This window comes from Hyperolius riggenbachi, chromosome 6, assembly GCF_040937935.1.
Source record: "Hyperolius riggenbachi isolate aHypRig1 chromosome 6, aHypRig1.pri, whole genome shotgun sequence".
In the NCBI taxonomy this organism is placed as follows: Eukaryota; Metazoa; Chordata; class Amphibia; order Anura; family Hyperoliidae; genus Hyperolius; species Hyperolius riggenbachi.
Window position 1 is genome coordinate 299,462,543 of NC_090651.1, and position 14,800 is coordinate 299,477,342.

At 39.8% G+C, this 14,800-nt stretch overlaps 1 protein-coding gene across 1 annotated transcript in view; it reads left to right on the top strand.

Annotated features, from left to right (window-relative positions):
* Positions 1-212: 212 nt before the first annotated feature.
* LOC137522175 (otogelin-like) overlaps positions 213-14,800 on the top strand; it is a 245,595-nt gene continuing 231,007 nt past the window's right edge. The window contains exon 1 of the mRNA XM_068242207.1: positions 213-394. Coding sequence (XP_068098308.1) covers positions 325-394 — 70 coding nt within the window. The 5' untranslated portion in view covers positions 213-324. The remainder of the gene's footprint in view (positions 395-14,800) is intronic.

Consider the following 14,800-nt stretch of genomic DNA (forward strand, 5'->3'; position numbering starts at 1 on the left):
AAGAGAAAAAAAAATATGAAAAGTATTTTATGAGTGGAACATTTACACAAGCATACTTCGCTTTGTCTCTGCAATGCTAAGAGCTGTCATTGTCATGGTAGAGGAACCTGTCTTACCTGTCAAATTCCTCCTCCCCCATTCCAATAGTCCAGCTTATAAAAAGAAGTGACAGCTTCACAGCCCCCACTTTCCTCCAGGTTTCACAACAACTGAAGACTGTTGGTGTGGTGACAGTAATGACAATACTGTAACCTGCAGTGGAAGCTACAGAACTGGTGGTTGCTGCCTAAGCTTAAGCTTGAAGCCTACCTTGGAGCTGACACCATGGGTGTCCTCCCTTTCCTGGTCATCTCGGCTGTCTGCCTGATCAACTCAGCATCGACTACAAACGAAGGTAGATATAATTCACCTTTTCCATATTTAGCTTACTTTTTGGCTAAGTTTGGTGGAACAGACAAAGTCGTAATCATTTACTTCTTTAAGAATGTGTCGTTTCCATAGGCAAATTTTACAAGGGAAAATGATTAATTAACTGACTTAACAATATCTCTCATCTTTCCTGTACAATACATATAAAAAGAAAAAACAAACACTACAATTCATTCTAATGATTGGTTTTGTTTCACACACCATGTATGGTGGACCCTCTTCAGTGGTACATTGAGATTCAATCTAATAATTGGTTATATATCACACACCATGTATGGTGGCTCTTCTCTAGTGGAACATAAAGATTTATTCTTATAATTGGTTATATTTCACACATGGTGGACCTTCTTCAGTGGTACATTAAGATTCATTCTAATAATTGGTTATATTAAAAATATATTTGAAAAGGTAACACTTATTTGATTGGATGGTAGACTAGAACATAGCAACTGTACTCTACGACCTACACAGTGTACTTAATTACAGTATCAGTACTACAAAATAGTAGACTCTAGCTTAGTTATGGCAACCAAAAGCTGGATGTGAAGACACAAACTGATTGTCCTTCTGATGGTTCTGGCTGCTGGTTTTGTCATAAACATGTGAGCATGAACATGTGTTTAATGGGAAGGGTGGAGGAGCAAGAGAATAACGGCACACAGCTGGTGATTTATACATTTCCAATGCACAAATATAATTTGGTGATCCCTAATGAGTTTCATTATGAACATTAATTTATCAAAACAGGTATCAAGCAATGTTGGACTCCAGCTCAATGCTCTAGGAAACTGCTAGATTCTCACTGCAGATTTCTTTTCCCTTTCCCAACTTGTAATTGGGCCAATCCAAATGAACAGGAAATGCATTGGATTGGCCAAATGTCAAGCTGAATAAAATTAACATTAAGTCTGCATGCAAGCAGAAATTAGTGGCTCAAGGCAACACAGACAGGTTTTATGAAAGGTAATTTTCTCACTGAGATTAAATAATGAATTCAGATAAAATATATTAATTACAGAGTTCTTGTATTGCAGATAGCCACATTCCCAACAGTCAAGGAAGTAAATGTGATCTGTGACACAGTATGAATTACTGCATTCCAGGATAGAATGAGTGAACACTATTCTCGGGCAATATGTACAAAGTGCAAATAATCACAGTTTACATAAACCAAACTTTATCTCAGTTATTAAAAGGCAAACTTAAACTGCAAATAACACTAAGGGCTAGTTCACAGTGCTCAGTTGCATTGTAGAATAATTCTGCATGTCAACTCAACGCCTGTACTCCTGGTGAGTTTAGTGAGTACTGTATTCAGGTTTTCCCCATCCGTGAAGCTAAACCTAGGAGTTAAGCCTGATTCAGTAACTAAGAGCCTGATGCACTAACTTAATGGTAACTTGTGCAAGTGACAAACCGCATGTTATCATAGCAACTAGCCAGGTAACATAAGTTGCGCTAACTGCATAATGCACACTACTGCCCGGCATTAGTACTGATAAAATGTCATCAAAAGTTTGTTCATCAGGTCCTAAATGCCATGTTTATCCGAGGGAGACCAGTTCAGTGGGCATCTGTACTTTTTAGTCATTTAAGCCTAACAAGTTTTTGAGCTATAAAAAATGCTATTTTTTTCCAAACATAATTAAGCAGCTTGTAATGATTTTAAAGCATACAAAAATGTTTAAGTATCAGTTTATGTCCATTTCGGAGGTACTGCTAAATAAATGTGTTTGAGGCCCCCACCAAGGGGGTATTTATTAAGCACCAGTTGTTTTGGGGGTATATATGGTGGTATATATGTTAAAGGTGAGAACTATTGGTCTAAGATACATACATTAATTTACTTTTGTAGTCTGTGAGACCACCGTTGTAAAATCATGGCATGACAACTAGGTAAAAAAATAATTTGCAAAAAATTAATTAATGGTAAATGTGTTAACTTAGGAGCTAAATGACAAATAGCATACTTGTGGCTTAAAATAAATATTTATTATCATAGCAGGTGGGTGCTCACGGGGCTGCCTGTCCTTCCTTTAGTTTGAATTAAAGAGCAGACTATAACAAGGTGTTGTTTGGAAAAGAGTAACATTACATTTAGCAATGTGGTTTGGGAGACAAGACTGACAGCTTTAGGATAATTTTCTAGCACAGAGTTTGAAGACTGAACTTTTTTATGGTCAGCTGTTATGCAGTTCGCCATAAAACTATCCTTCTTTATACTAGATCTGCGCACGCAGTTCTCACGCGTTTTACCAGTTTGTCAAACAATAAACTGCACAGATGGCTTCTCGTCTACAGAAAGCAGGTGTTACTGGATCTCCAGCTTCTTACGGTGGCGTTCATTTGAGAGCAAATGCTGGATAATATTGGAGAACATAAGTGATTCAGTAAACCTGGACTGGATTTTTTTAAAATAATTGCCTCCTGTTAGATGGCAAGTGTTTGCACCATTTCTAGCCATGGTGAGGATTACTTTAAGAGCAGTGAGAGTTTTTGCCTGAATTTATTCTAAAAAAAATTGCAGGTGCGTAACCAAAAATCATGGGGCCCCAGAAAACCTTTAATGGGGCCTCAAAACATTTACACCGCCTTTTCCAATGGTTACCACCATAACCAGGAGGCCCTTCTGCTTAGGATGTCATATAACAAATGTGGCCACCATGACTCCCTCACCCACCACCATACATCATCTGGGATTCGGTGGCCACCATAAAAGAAGGATAGAGGGTAAGAAGCTAATTTTCTTGCCTCTTTAAGGGACAGAGGCCTCAATTCATCAAGACTTATCAAATCAATTACTGACAGCTCGGTAAAATACTGAACTCGATAAGTTGATTTTAGGATTATCTACAGCTGTTAGCGAGCATTCGGTAATCATTCGGTAATGATGCGGTAAAATGGAAGAAAGTGCAATACATGAAAATGAAAGTGGCCGTGGTTTAGCGTTACCTTTAGGATTAGTTATCTTCTTCACTGCTCTGTCGTTATTCCTGTCAGATCATTGCTGACAGAGAAGATGGAGCCATTTGAAGTGGTTAGGTATCAGCTGAAAGTGATTCAAAGGTGCAGAAGGGCAAGAATAAGGTCTAGAACTTCATCAATTTGCAAGAGAATGGATTCATTTGCTATACCAGGACATCTGCATTTCTCTTGAATCATCTTGTAAGAGAACACAGGCAGTGCCAGGGTTAACTAAATTGATAGCTGCACTACATTTTTTTCAGAAAAGGCTCCTATCAAGATGCAGCTGGCAAAATTGTGGGATTGTCCCAAACTACTTCCAGAATCCTGGTCCAGGTGTTAAGCCCTATTCAGAATGTTGCTATGTGGTGTTCAAAGGACTGCCTTTTTACCCACAATTCTACGGGAATCTTATGGCCTTGTGTTAGATTACCACTGTAAAATGGAAATATCGACACGTTACCGAATGGTTACCGCATTGTTATCGAATTCACACCGAATGCGGAAAAACCTTGATGAATACAACTAGAAATCGATAAACTTTGAATTCGGTAATCTAACGAACTGGAAAAAGCTATCGTAAAGACAATGATGAATCGAGGCCAGAGTCTCAAAACGCTAATCACTGAATGTTATGTTGAGAGGTGTCTTAATCAGTTGCCTGAGGTTGTTATCCGCACATAAATAGACAGGAAACAATAGACAGGAAACAAACTGAAGGCTTTCTTAACTAACAGCTGTGAAGAGAAGGAAAATTGAAATATCACTGATATCAGAAAGTACAATTAAGAACCGCATTGGGATTGTTCAGGGACCTGAAATCTAAAAACAGAAAAACAATACCATCAAATAATAGGACTAAAATAGATACAAAACCCCTCTTCAATCAGTTTCAGAATAGAAATTCAGGTTATTACAAAAGCATATTTGGACCTGATTGTCTTTAAAAGTATAAAGGTCACATTTCATCTTGTGTACGGTAAAGCCCTAATTCACCATTCCAGATTTTTTTTTTCATTTTTAATAGTGTATTCTACAGTTAAATAATTTTTGGAGATTCAATTATGACTTTGCTGCTTGGACTCTGATGGAAAGGTATTTGGTACAGATATTTCCTGCCAAGAAAACTACAGAAAAGTGCCCAATAAAACTAGTAAACTTATACTGGTTAGTCAATGTAGGGATTCTGTTTCACTCATATTGTTTCATTCTAACTGTAGTCTTTCTACTAGTTGTAATAAATTAGTCACCCTCTGCCATGCAATTGTGATAACATCTCAGTTATGGGATTAAAGCTGACTCCAATATGTTATCCAGTTAAGCTGGAATAAACCCTCCTAGGTTCCCAGATACAACAATTATACACTCTCCACCCCCCATTCCTATTGGCACCCCCCTTAGTAAGCAGTTTGCCCAAGTTTTGTGTGGCCACTATCTGTAACCGCACCCCTAAGTGAGCAGTGTGACCAGTATCTTTAATCCCACCCCTTAGTGAGCACTGTGACCAGTATCTCTAACCACACCCCTTAGTGAGCAGTGTGACCAGTATCTCTAACCACACCCCTTAGTGAGCAGTGTGACCAGTATCTGTAACTCCAACCCATAGTGAGCACTGTGACCAGTATCTATAACCCCACCCCTTAGTGAGCAGTGTGTCCAGTATCTGTAACGCCAACCCTTAGTAAGCATTCTGGCCAGTATCTGTTCACCCCTCTCTCGGTATACTTTAGCTAAGGGGGCCCACATCTCTACCCACATCTGAATACGCAAAGCGGCTGCAGTGGAGCACAAAAACCTAATAGTGCCCATACACGATACAATAAAACTGTTCAATTTTCCCGTTTATTCGATCTAAATGATCGAATTGAATGAAAGTTGACAATATTTTTTTTTCAATCAAGAAATTTTAACGATTATCCCGTTTTTTTCAAGAAAAATCTGATTGGACATGCTGGAAAATCTTTATATCCGATCTAATGGAATAATCAAACTAAATTATCTAATCGAAAAAAAATGAAAAATGTATGGCCACCATAATACTATAATTTCAAGTTGGAATTCAAAGAATTTCTATGAATAAATTCTGTAAGTTATGGGAAATTACATTTGAGTAATGCACACATTTTTTTTTTTTTTTTTTTGCATAAATAGAGAAAAAATGTCTACTGAGCTGAGCATGCTCAAGGGACTTGAGATGGATTACAAATCCATGATTTTACAATGCAAATTTGGAATCTGTAAAATTCACAATTCATTTGGAATTCCCTACAAAATTTCAGAATTTTGTAACATTTGGAATTTGCCAATCCAGACCATCTCAACATGCCTATGTCTTTTGTTAAAATATATCATGCAGGTTGGAGCAATATACAGACCTTGTCATGATAAAATAAAAGGGACATAGCGTACATTTGATAAAAGCGCCTGTTTTACTACTTCATTCATATGGTAAAATATTGTTCAATTATAAACTAACATCCCCTTACTCTCACACAGAACAGCCTCTGTGGTGCCTAACCTTAACCCCTCCCCTTTGCCTATCCTTAACCCCCACTGGTGTGTGCTAAACCTTAAAGGAACACTATCAAAGTTTTAGTTTTTTCATGAACCCCTTCAGGAGTCAGAAGCCTCTGACACACTGAATAGAAGAACCCGTCACTCGACACCACTGCACTGTCCTAGCACTATGCAAGGTCTGATAAGGCGACATATGCATTTTTTTTTTACTACCACTATCTGCTATCTGTCATTACGAAATCCCTTCTACCTCCAGAAGGGGTTCATGAAAAAACTGCCTCCGCGTGTGGGCTTCTAACCTTAACCCCCGGTGAACTATGTAAACTTCATCTACAATAACGTTTTTGCCTTTTAAATAGAGGAAATAATTACAACTGCAGCACCAATAAAGAGCTATTGTAGCACCTTCAGGTCTCGTGTGGGTCCCTCAGATCCAGGGCCCTGGTGTGGTTGCAAACTCTGCAGCCCCTATTGCTGCGCCACGAGAGTCTGTCATAAAAATAATCCATTTGAATTTAGTTTTTTAAGATCCATGCTTGCATGCAATTATATGAAAGAAGTTTAGAGAAACCTAGTTCATCTGAAAATCCTGTATTTATATTACATTCCTCAATTGCAGTGATGGTCATGTCTAGGAGAACTCATGGAGAAGCATGTGTTCAGTTTGGTCAGGTGGTAGATATGTAAGTCTCTGATTTGCTAGTCATGATCATGTGCTAATGCTTAAGCAGGATGTGATCACAGGAAACCGCATGCTTCTCCCTGGGTTATCCTAGACATGACCATCACTATCCACCGTCTATGTGTGAAGTTCACTTTTACTGTCTTTGGCTGCCACTTAACGTTTACTTCCTTTATGATGATGACATATTGTAGACTGTGAGAACACATGCTGGCACAGAAGGAACTTTTATGTAAAAGATTGTGAGCCAAGAATTCAGTAATCGCTACCAGCTGTAGATCTGTAGATCAGTATACAAAGTGGCTTAATAACTTTACATAACTTTATAGAATACCCAGACAGCTCATGGTGACTCAAAACCATTAAGCTATCATAAGGTGCTCAACGGGACCAAAAAGCCCTCTTATTGAAAAACCTATGCTGAATATGAATTTGCATTCTTAAAACAGAAGGTGTTTGCAATTATTCAGCTTTATTTGAGCATGAATGATTTACCATAATGCATAATTGCTGAGTATGCAAATCATCCCTTTGTGTTTTTGAACAGTGGTTCTGGATGTGTGACTGGCTTTCAGAGAAAAGGGATGATTTTAGCGGTGGTGCATCATAGGAGATTGTTCTTGCTCACGTTAATCTGAAAAATTGCAAACGCCTTCTGTTTTAAGAAGACAAATGTACAATATATTTAGCATAACTTTTCCAAAGTGATCAAATCAGCCGAAAAGAGAACAGAAAAGTTAAAAGACAACTGTAAGGAGAGGGATATGGAGACTGTCATATTTATTTCCTTTTAAACAATACCAGATTTGCTGATCCTTTGCCTCTAATACTTTTAACCATAAACCCTGAACAAGCATACAGCATATCAGGTTTTTTCTGACATTATTGGCAGATCCGACTGGATTAGCTGCATGCTTGTTTCTGGTGTGATTCAGACACTACTGCAGATGAATAGATAAGCAGAAAAAAGGAAATAAATATGGCAGCCTCACTACAGTTGTCTTTTAAAATGTGGATGACCAGCCTAAATTGATTTTTCCTGTAGGGCTAAGCTAGCCATACTCAATTCAATTATCACTTGGTTTTGTGATCAATATTGAGGGATAAAATTGATCGAAAGATAAATTTGCAATGTTGTTTTTTAGCTGGTCGTAAAATAATTGATCAAAATATTGACTGTAACATTGATTGTAATCAAAAACAAAAAAATGAGTGATAATTGAATAGAGTATGGCCAGCTTTAGTATCTGTGAGTGCAGCTAATGACCACCTGACAATTACAACTGCAAGAAGTAATTGATAGGCTAGTTAACTGGCCTGAATTGTTTCTGCTCACCCTGACGATATGAGGTACTTCTCACTCCATGCATCTTCCTCCTCCCCTCTCCATAGGCATAAATGTACATAAACCTAAATTATTATCTGAACTGTTACATGCCCTTCGATATCTACAGACACCTAAAAGGCGTGCATATTATTCTGCCGCCGGTGAGCTGAGCGCAGGGTGAGCCAAATGATGGCTCACCTTGCTGCCCCTCAAATGCCGTTGAATTATATTCCCCCTCCAAATTGTATCAACTTGGAGAGAGATGTAATTCAGGGTCTGGCAATCGCTGGATACCCGAATTAGTCTTGCGTGGGGCATGCAGCATAGCACTAGTGCTATGACGGCACCGAGCTTCAGCACTCAGCACTGAGCATTAACGCCAAAATGACTTGTTTTGCCTTAGAGGATTCACGAGAGCTACAAAAATATCAAACTAAATGTCTCACTCTATAATGTGCTCTAAGAGTCACTTGAGGATCAATCATATATGACCTGAGCCACACTACTCAGGCCTTAGCATCTTCCCCAGAGTGCTCATTGTGATAACAGAGGCTGTAGAGGTCTTCTCCAGGAAACCGTATCCTCCTTCTGTACGTCTTGGTATAGTCACACTCCCATCTTGCTTTGTGAGCATTCAGCAGCTCTGCATTAGAGCTGGGGCTAGCTTATAGACATGTGGGTGGAGAACTGGCATGGCCATGTCCTGTGCGGCCCCACCCTTTCCTCCCAATTGAAATGAGATGAATTTGAATTTGCAGGGGGCACTCCCATAGGAGGAGGTTGTTTTGTGAAAATAGTAATGAAAGTGCATAGAAGCTGATAAAGGCTGCTGTAGTTCAAAATTTCACATGACCGACTTTCTGTTCCCCCATTCCATTCATTTCCACTCACCCAAAAAAACACACACACCTATTTAGAGTTAAAATAAAGCAATTCTGGCTCTCCTAATTCTGAAAGGTGCAGAGGAGGCTAAGTCACAGCTGGCAGTCAGATAATTTGGTGGGGTGCATGAAAAAGGGCACCAGGAAAAAAGGGCCCGGCAAAATAACAAATTGGCATGGCTGGATAATGAAATCTCAATACCGATAAACAACGTTAAAATTCATTAATGATAAATACCATTTTAAAACAGAGGGGAGATGAAAACAAAAATATATTAACTTTAAAAATCATTACATAATTCAACAATACAGCTTAATCTAACCCTACTCTCACACAGAACCCTCCCCTGGTGGTGTCTAAACCTCACTACTTCCCTTGTGGTGCCTAACCCTAACCACCCACCCCTGGTGGTGCCTAGCTCTAACGACCCCCCCGGTGGTGCCTATCCCCCCAGTGGTGCCTAACACTAACCACCTCCCATGGTGGTGCCTAACCCTAGCCACCCCCTGGCATTGCCTAACCCTAACCTCCCGTGGGTGGTGACTAACCCTAACTACCCCCCCCCCCCCCAGTGGTGCCTAACCCTAACCACTCCCCTTGCACAAACACCCTTACACACAGAGAAACAATAATATATTTGATAACATAAAGTCTGTACATACAAACAAAATAATATGACAAAAACTATAAAGTTGCAAGTTTCTAAAATGTTAACATATTTCAAAAACTTTAATGTTTTAATGCTGCAAATGATATTTATCCTGCACCCTTTTTTCTGCTTTTTGCTTTTCGTCCACTAGCTGCCGGTGCCCTATTTTCTGCTACCATTTGATGACTTTTTCTTTTGATAACCATAATCTTTTCATAGGTGTGAATTAAAGTTATTATTGTGGAGCTCTGAGTGAGGAATCCCAGAGTTGCAGGTGCCCAACAGAATAAGGATGATTGTTGCAGCTCAAGACCTGTTTCATGAACAGAACTGAGAGAATAATTTTTGAGACACCTTTTTGCATGTTCTCCACTCAAGTAAAAGAATGGTGTGACATGACACAATAGTAGATCAGTGAGATTTTCTCACTGACAACACAAGGTGCAGTGTTTGCCATGTTGCTACAAACAGTAATCTCGTATATTGAGACGCATTCCATATAAAAACTCAGGGAGTTTTCTCTATAAAAAACTGGGTGAAGGGTGGGGGTTCCTGTCAACCATTAAAAGTCTAAGGCAAATATCACTCTTAACTTTATACTCAAAATTTCCACAGAAAGCACTTAACTCAATATTTCTTATATTCTCTGCTTTGCTTTCAATATGGTTTCAATTCTCTTGACATCTCAAAGTGCAACTTATAGACAGTGCTCAGTGCTTTAAATAAAGAGATGCTTAGTGTGGTTTGCCTTCTTAAAAAATAAGGTATTTGCAATAATTCAGATTTAAGTGTGTAACTGTGGTTGCCCAAAATGCACCACTTCAGAAATATGCAAATACCCCTGAAGCCGCAGGTGTATAGCAAGCCCACAGCTTTACATTTTACAGAGCCATATCAACCCAGCATGGGGCTCTTTAAAATGTAAAGCTATAAGCTTGCATACACCCACGGTTCTGGATGTAAGCCTAGCTTCACGGGCATAAAGAGATCATTTGCATATTCAGCAGTGATGCATTGTGGGTAACCACAGTTACCCACTTAAATCTGAATTATCGCAAATACCTTCTGTTTTAAGAAGGTAAATCACACTAAGCATTGCTTTTTAGTAGGAGGGCTTTTCAGTCTCCTTTGGTCCCCTATAGTTTCCTAGTGGTTTTGGGTCACCTCGAGCTGCTTGGGTATTCTTAATGAAGAGAGCAATCAATAAATTCTGAATGTGGTAGAGTTACACATAGGAAATACATCACGGGCAAGTAGTGGAAATACATTTTATTTTTCCAGAATCTTTTTATATGCATTTTTTAAATATTCAATGTTTTCTATTTTTTGTTTTATTTATTAATTTGTATCTAGTATGTATTTGCTGTTTTTAGCTGGCTACAATTGCAAATTAAAATAGAAAGATAATAGTAATAACATTAAATTGTGAAAAAATAAACACTTTAGGGTGCCTTCACACCCTAAAGTGTCAGAATCAGAATCAGAATCAGAATCAGATTTATTTCGCCAAATACAGCAGCGCTATATTCGGAATTATTTGTGGTACACATGGCATAACATAGTATAGAACAAGACACACAACACGGACAATTTAAAAAACTGCAGTAATGCTGTACGTGACCAAACCCTGTTTGGATGTCCGGTCTCCATGCGGCTCTTTGTTTGATCTTGTGGTGGTCTGCCCTGGCTTTATATTTGACCAGATGAGTTTCTACCTTGTATTCCAACTGTGCAGATGTTCACTATATTTAAAGGCCTGAAGAAAGGTTACTAACCCGAAACAAATCGATGTTGTTGCCTTTTTTTCAATCAATTATAAGCACTTTTTACGTGATTAAAGATTTTGTGTACATATTTCTGCACCTTTTTGCAAATAAAAAAGAAAAAGTATTTTTCAATTCTTGATCTTCCGTGTCTTTGGTATATCCCTGATTAATTATTTAGACTTTGAGCTTGGTGTTTGTGGTGCACCTGCAGGGATTTTTTTGTATGTTTTTTTTTTTGTATGTTTTGCTTCTCCCAAATACACTAACTACAGAAACTGGGTAGTGGTATACATACAGAAACTGGGTCGTCAGGTAGTATTTAAATTCCTGCCATGCAGGAGCAGTCCACTAGTACTAATAGTCATAATAATGATGGTGGTGGTGGCCCCAGTACAGACCCCGTGCAGTGAGAACGAGGGCGGGTAGCGGCGAGAACTGCTTGAGAGTTCCCGCTAGGGTCTGCCAGTAGGCAGGCCCGCCTGGGGAAGGTTGGAGTTAAGCAGCCGAACCGCTTGGGGAAAGAAGGTGTTCTTCCGTCTGGTGGTTTTGCATGGTATAGTCCTGTAGCGGCGGCCCAGGGGGAGGAGCTTGAAGAAGCAGAAAATTTGGATGCGAAAATTCACATTAACCACTTCCGGATTCTCGGTGCGTATATATATATACGCCCCTGAATCCTGAAGTGTATACCATGGAAACGGCCGCTCGTATGAGCGGCCGTTCCATGTCAGTTCACGGAGGGTGTCTCCGTGAACACCCTGCGAGCCGATCGGCGGTTCGCAGGGTAAATGTAAACACACGGGGAAGATCTTCCCCGGTGTTTACATGTATACAGCGCTGCTGCGCAGCAGCGCCGTAGAGGAGCGCCGTAGAGGAGATCGGCGATCCCCGGCCTCTGATTGGCCGGGGATCGCCGGCATCTGATAGGCTAAAGCCTATCCCATCAGGCGCAGGACGGAAATCCATCCTGCGCCGCTCACAGGGGGAGGGAGAGGGAGGGAAGGGGAAGGAGGCCAGGAAGCGCTGCGGAGGGGGGCTTTGAAGAGCCCCCCCCGCAAGCGCAAGCAGCCGGCGGCGATCAGACCCCCCCAGCAGGACATCCCCCTAGTGGGGAAAAAAGGGGGGAAGTCTGATCGCCCTGGCTGCTAGCTGATCTGTGCTGTGGGCTGGAGAGCCCACGCAGCACAGATCAGCACACAATTTCATGGTATGGAAGTGGTTAAATTGCACACCTGTGATACTATTGACTTGCATTGGATGTGCAGAAATTCAGAAAAATGCAATTCTGTCAAGCATGAAGGGGGCCTAACGCAGCACTGATTAACAATTGTTGCAATTTTATAACAAAAGTGAAATTTGCCATGATGTGTATTTAAAATATCTTGTCATCTTCAGTATGTACAGAATAAGCTGTCACTTGCTTATGTTTATGGTCAACTAGATACACTGTGTGCAGATTCCTGCTTTAAAACTCTTGTTGTTATCATGTTTCTTCCCCATCCCTCTTAGAAATACTCTGCCTACACTGCTCACCTTTGTGAAGGTCTTATCAGTTCTTCAATGCACTCTAAGTATTGAGCACAGGACTATTGATGAGTCATTTCTTTGTGTAAACAATGGCAGTGACATGTCAGTATCTTGAAAATGGGCTTAACTTAGCTGTGCAAGAAATCTTTATAACCTCATTTTAAAACATCTTAACAACACTTTAATATAAGTACATTAAAAATTTGGCTCTTTAACACCTGAGACCAGGCAGAACCCACATTTTCACTGTACAGATGTTATAAACAGTTAATAAGTGGAGGTACAGAAAATACATGATAAATGAATACAGTTATTTTATTTATTATGTATTATTTTTTAAATGAAAAGTATTCATGAGGGTATATGCAAAAACAGAAATATTGCAGTAGTAACCCAATTATAGACATTTACATTTCACTGTCATAAGAATTGAAATAGCATTTTTCAGTTTGATAATCTCCATTTTCAACAGGAAGTCCCTCCCTGGACTTCCTTATGTATGTTTTAATGTGATAGATAGCTTCACTGACCAATAGGGTTGCTTAAAACCTCAACTAATTTCACACTTGGGTAACTACTCATTATATTCTTTTTTTATATTAATTTGGTATTTTCCAGGGCTGCTTTAGGCCTCTTTTCCATTGGCAGCTGAAGGTGGTGAATTCACTGTTCCCCAATTAGGTGCTTGCTTGGCACATGTGGTAGACAGGTGGCCCTACTATGGAGTTGCATCTGAACACAGTGGTTGCCGTCCTCAGATGTGACACGAGACAGATTTTGGCCACAGATTAACGCCACAGAGTGTCAAATGGGACATGTGCGGTGTTACCAAACGCTACCATTCGGCTCTATGTGATTTCCTAGCAAGCAGTTCAGCTGCTGTGGAAAAGAGGCCTTAATGTACATGGTCACATGTAAGTATGGACTGTATTGCAGTTATGTATTTACCTCTGTTTCCCACCCCCTGCTCGTGATAATGGCTATCATTCATGAAAGTGTTGTCGGTAACAAAAGTTCGCGTGGGAAAACACCGCTGTCGGTATTTTACACTTCTGGGTGGTCATTCATAAAAGTGTTGCCTGTTGCGGTACAAGTGCAGAGTTTTTTCTGGAACAGGCTGGCGGTAGGCTGGCTGTAGGCATGCGGAAACAGAGAGTCCCTCCGTGCGCTGCTGTCTCTGCTGCTGCTTGGAAGGTCTGTCCCATTCACTTACATGTACTCCGTCAGCTTATCGTTACTGCCGAGGGAGCGGTAATCCCCGTCCGCATACATCTTGCGCTAATATTTTATGAATTGACATTTTGTTACTTTTTCCAGATAACTCTAGAGAATCACCGCACAATGCGGTAATTTATCGCTCTGCTAGGGAATGCCAGCTTCGCATGCGGAAACAGCCTTTATGAATACACAACTTGCTCAGTGCTCGGTAAAGGCAGCTGTTTTAAGCATTTCCGCATGCGGGAATGTTTTATGAATGATAGCCAATGCAGAGTTTTAAATAACATGATTTGTCACTTAAAATCCTGATTTTGTATACTCACCAAAACTCAGGGGAACTTATCCAAGAAGTGTTAACTTGCTCCAATGCTCCATGCTCTCCTCTTCTTCGTCTTCACAATCTTTTTTTTTTCTGTGTACTCAATTCTCATCAAAGAGTTAATTGCATACAAACAGACACTGAGGATTTACAAACATAGGTGATGATGGGGATAGAGAGCAGTAAAGATAACTTTTAGGCAACAAAAATCACCAAAGGAAAAGATTAAAAATGAATTTGTCTGCATTTGTCTGACATCAGAGTTAGGATGGCAGAAAATGGACATTCATACATCAGAAATGGACATGCAACAGAATTTCCACAGATAATAAAAAAAATTGCAGAATTTCTGTGAACAGAGATATACTTTAAGTAAACAATTCCAACAGAAACTATGTCTGTGGTTTTGCCCTTCCCTTTGTCTGTAGGAAAAAAAAGAAGCAAAGTCAAAAGCAAAGACAAATTACAGGCACCTTACCTAAAGCTTTAGAAATCTGCTGGTTGACCATTTTTCAAGAAGGAT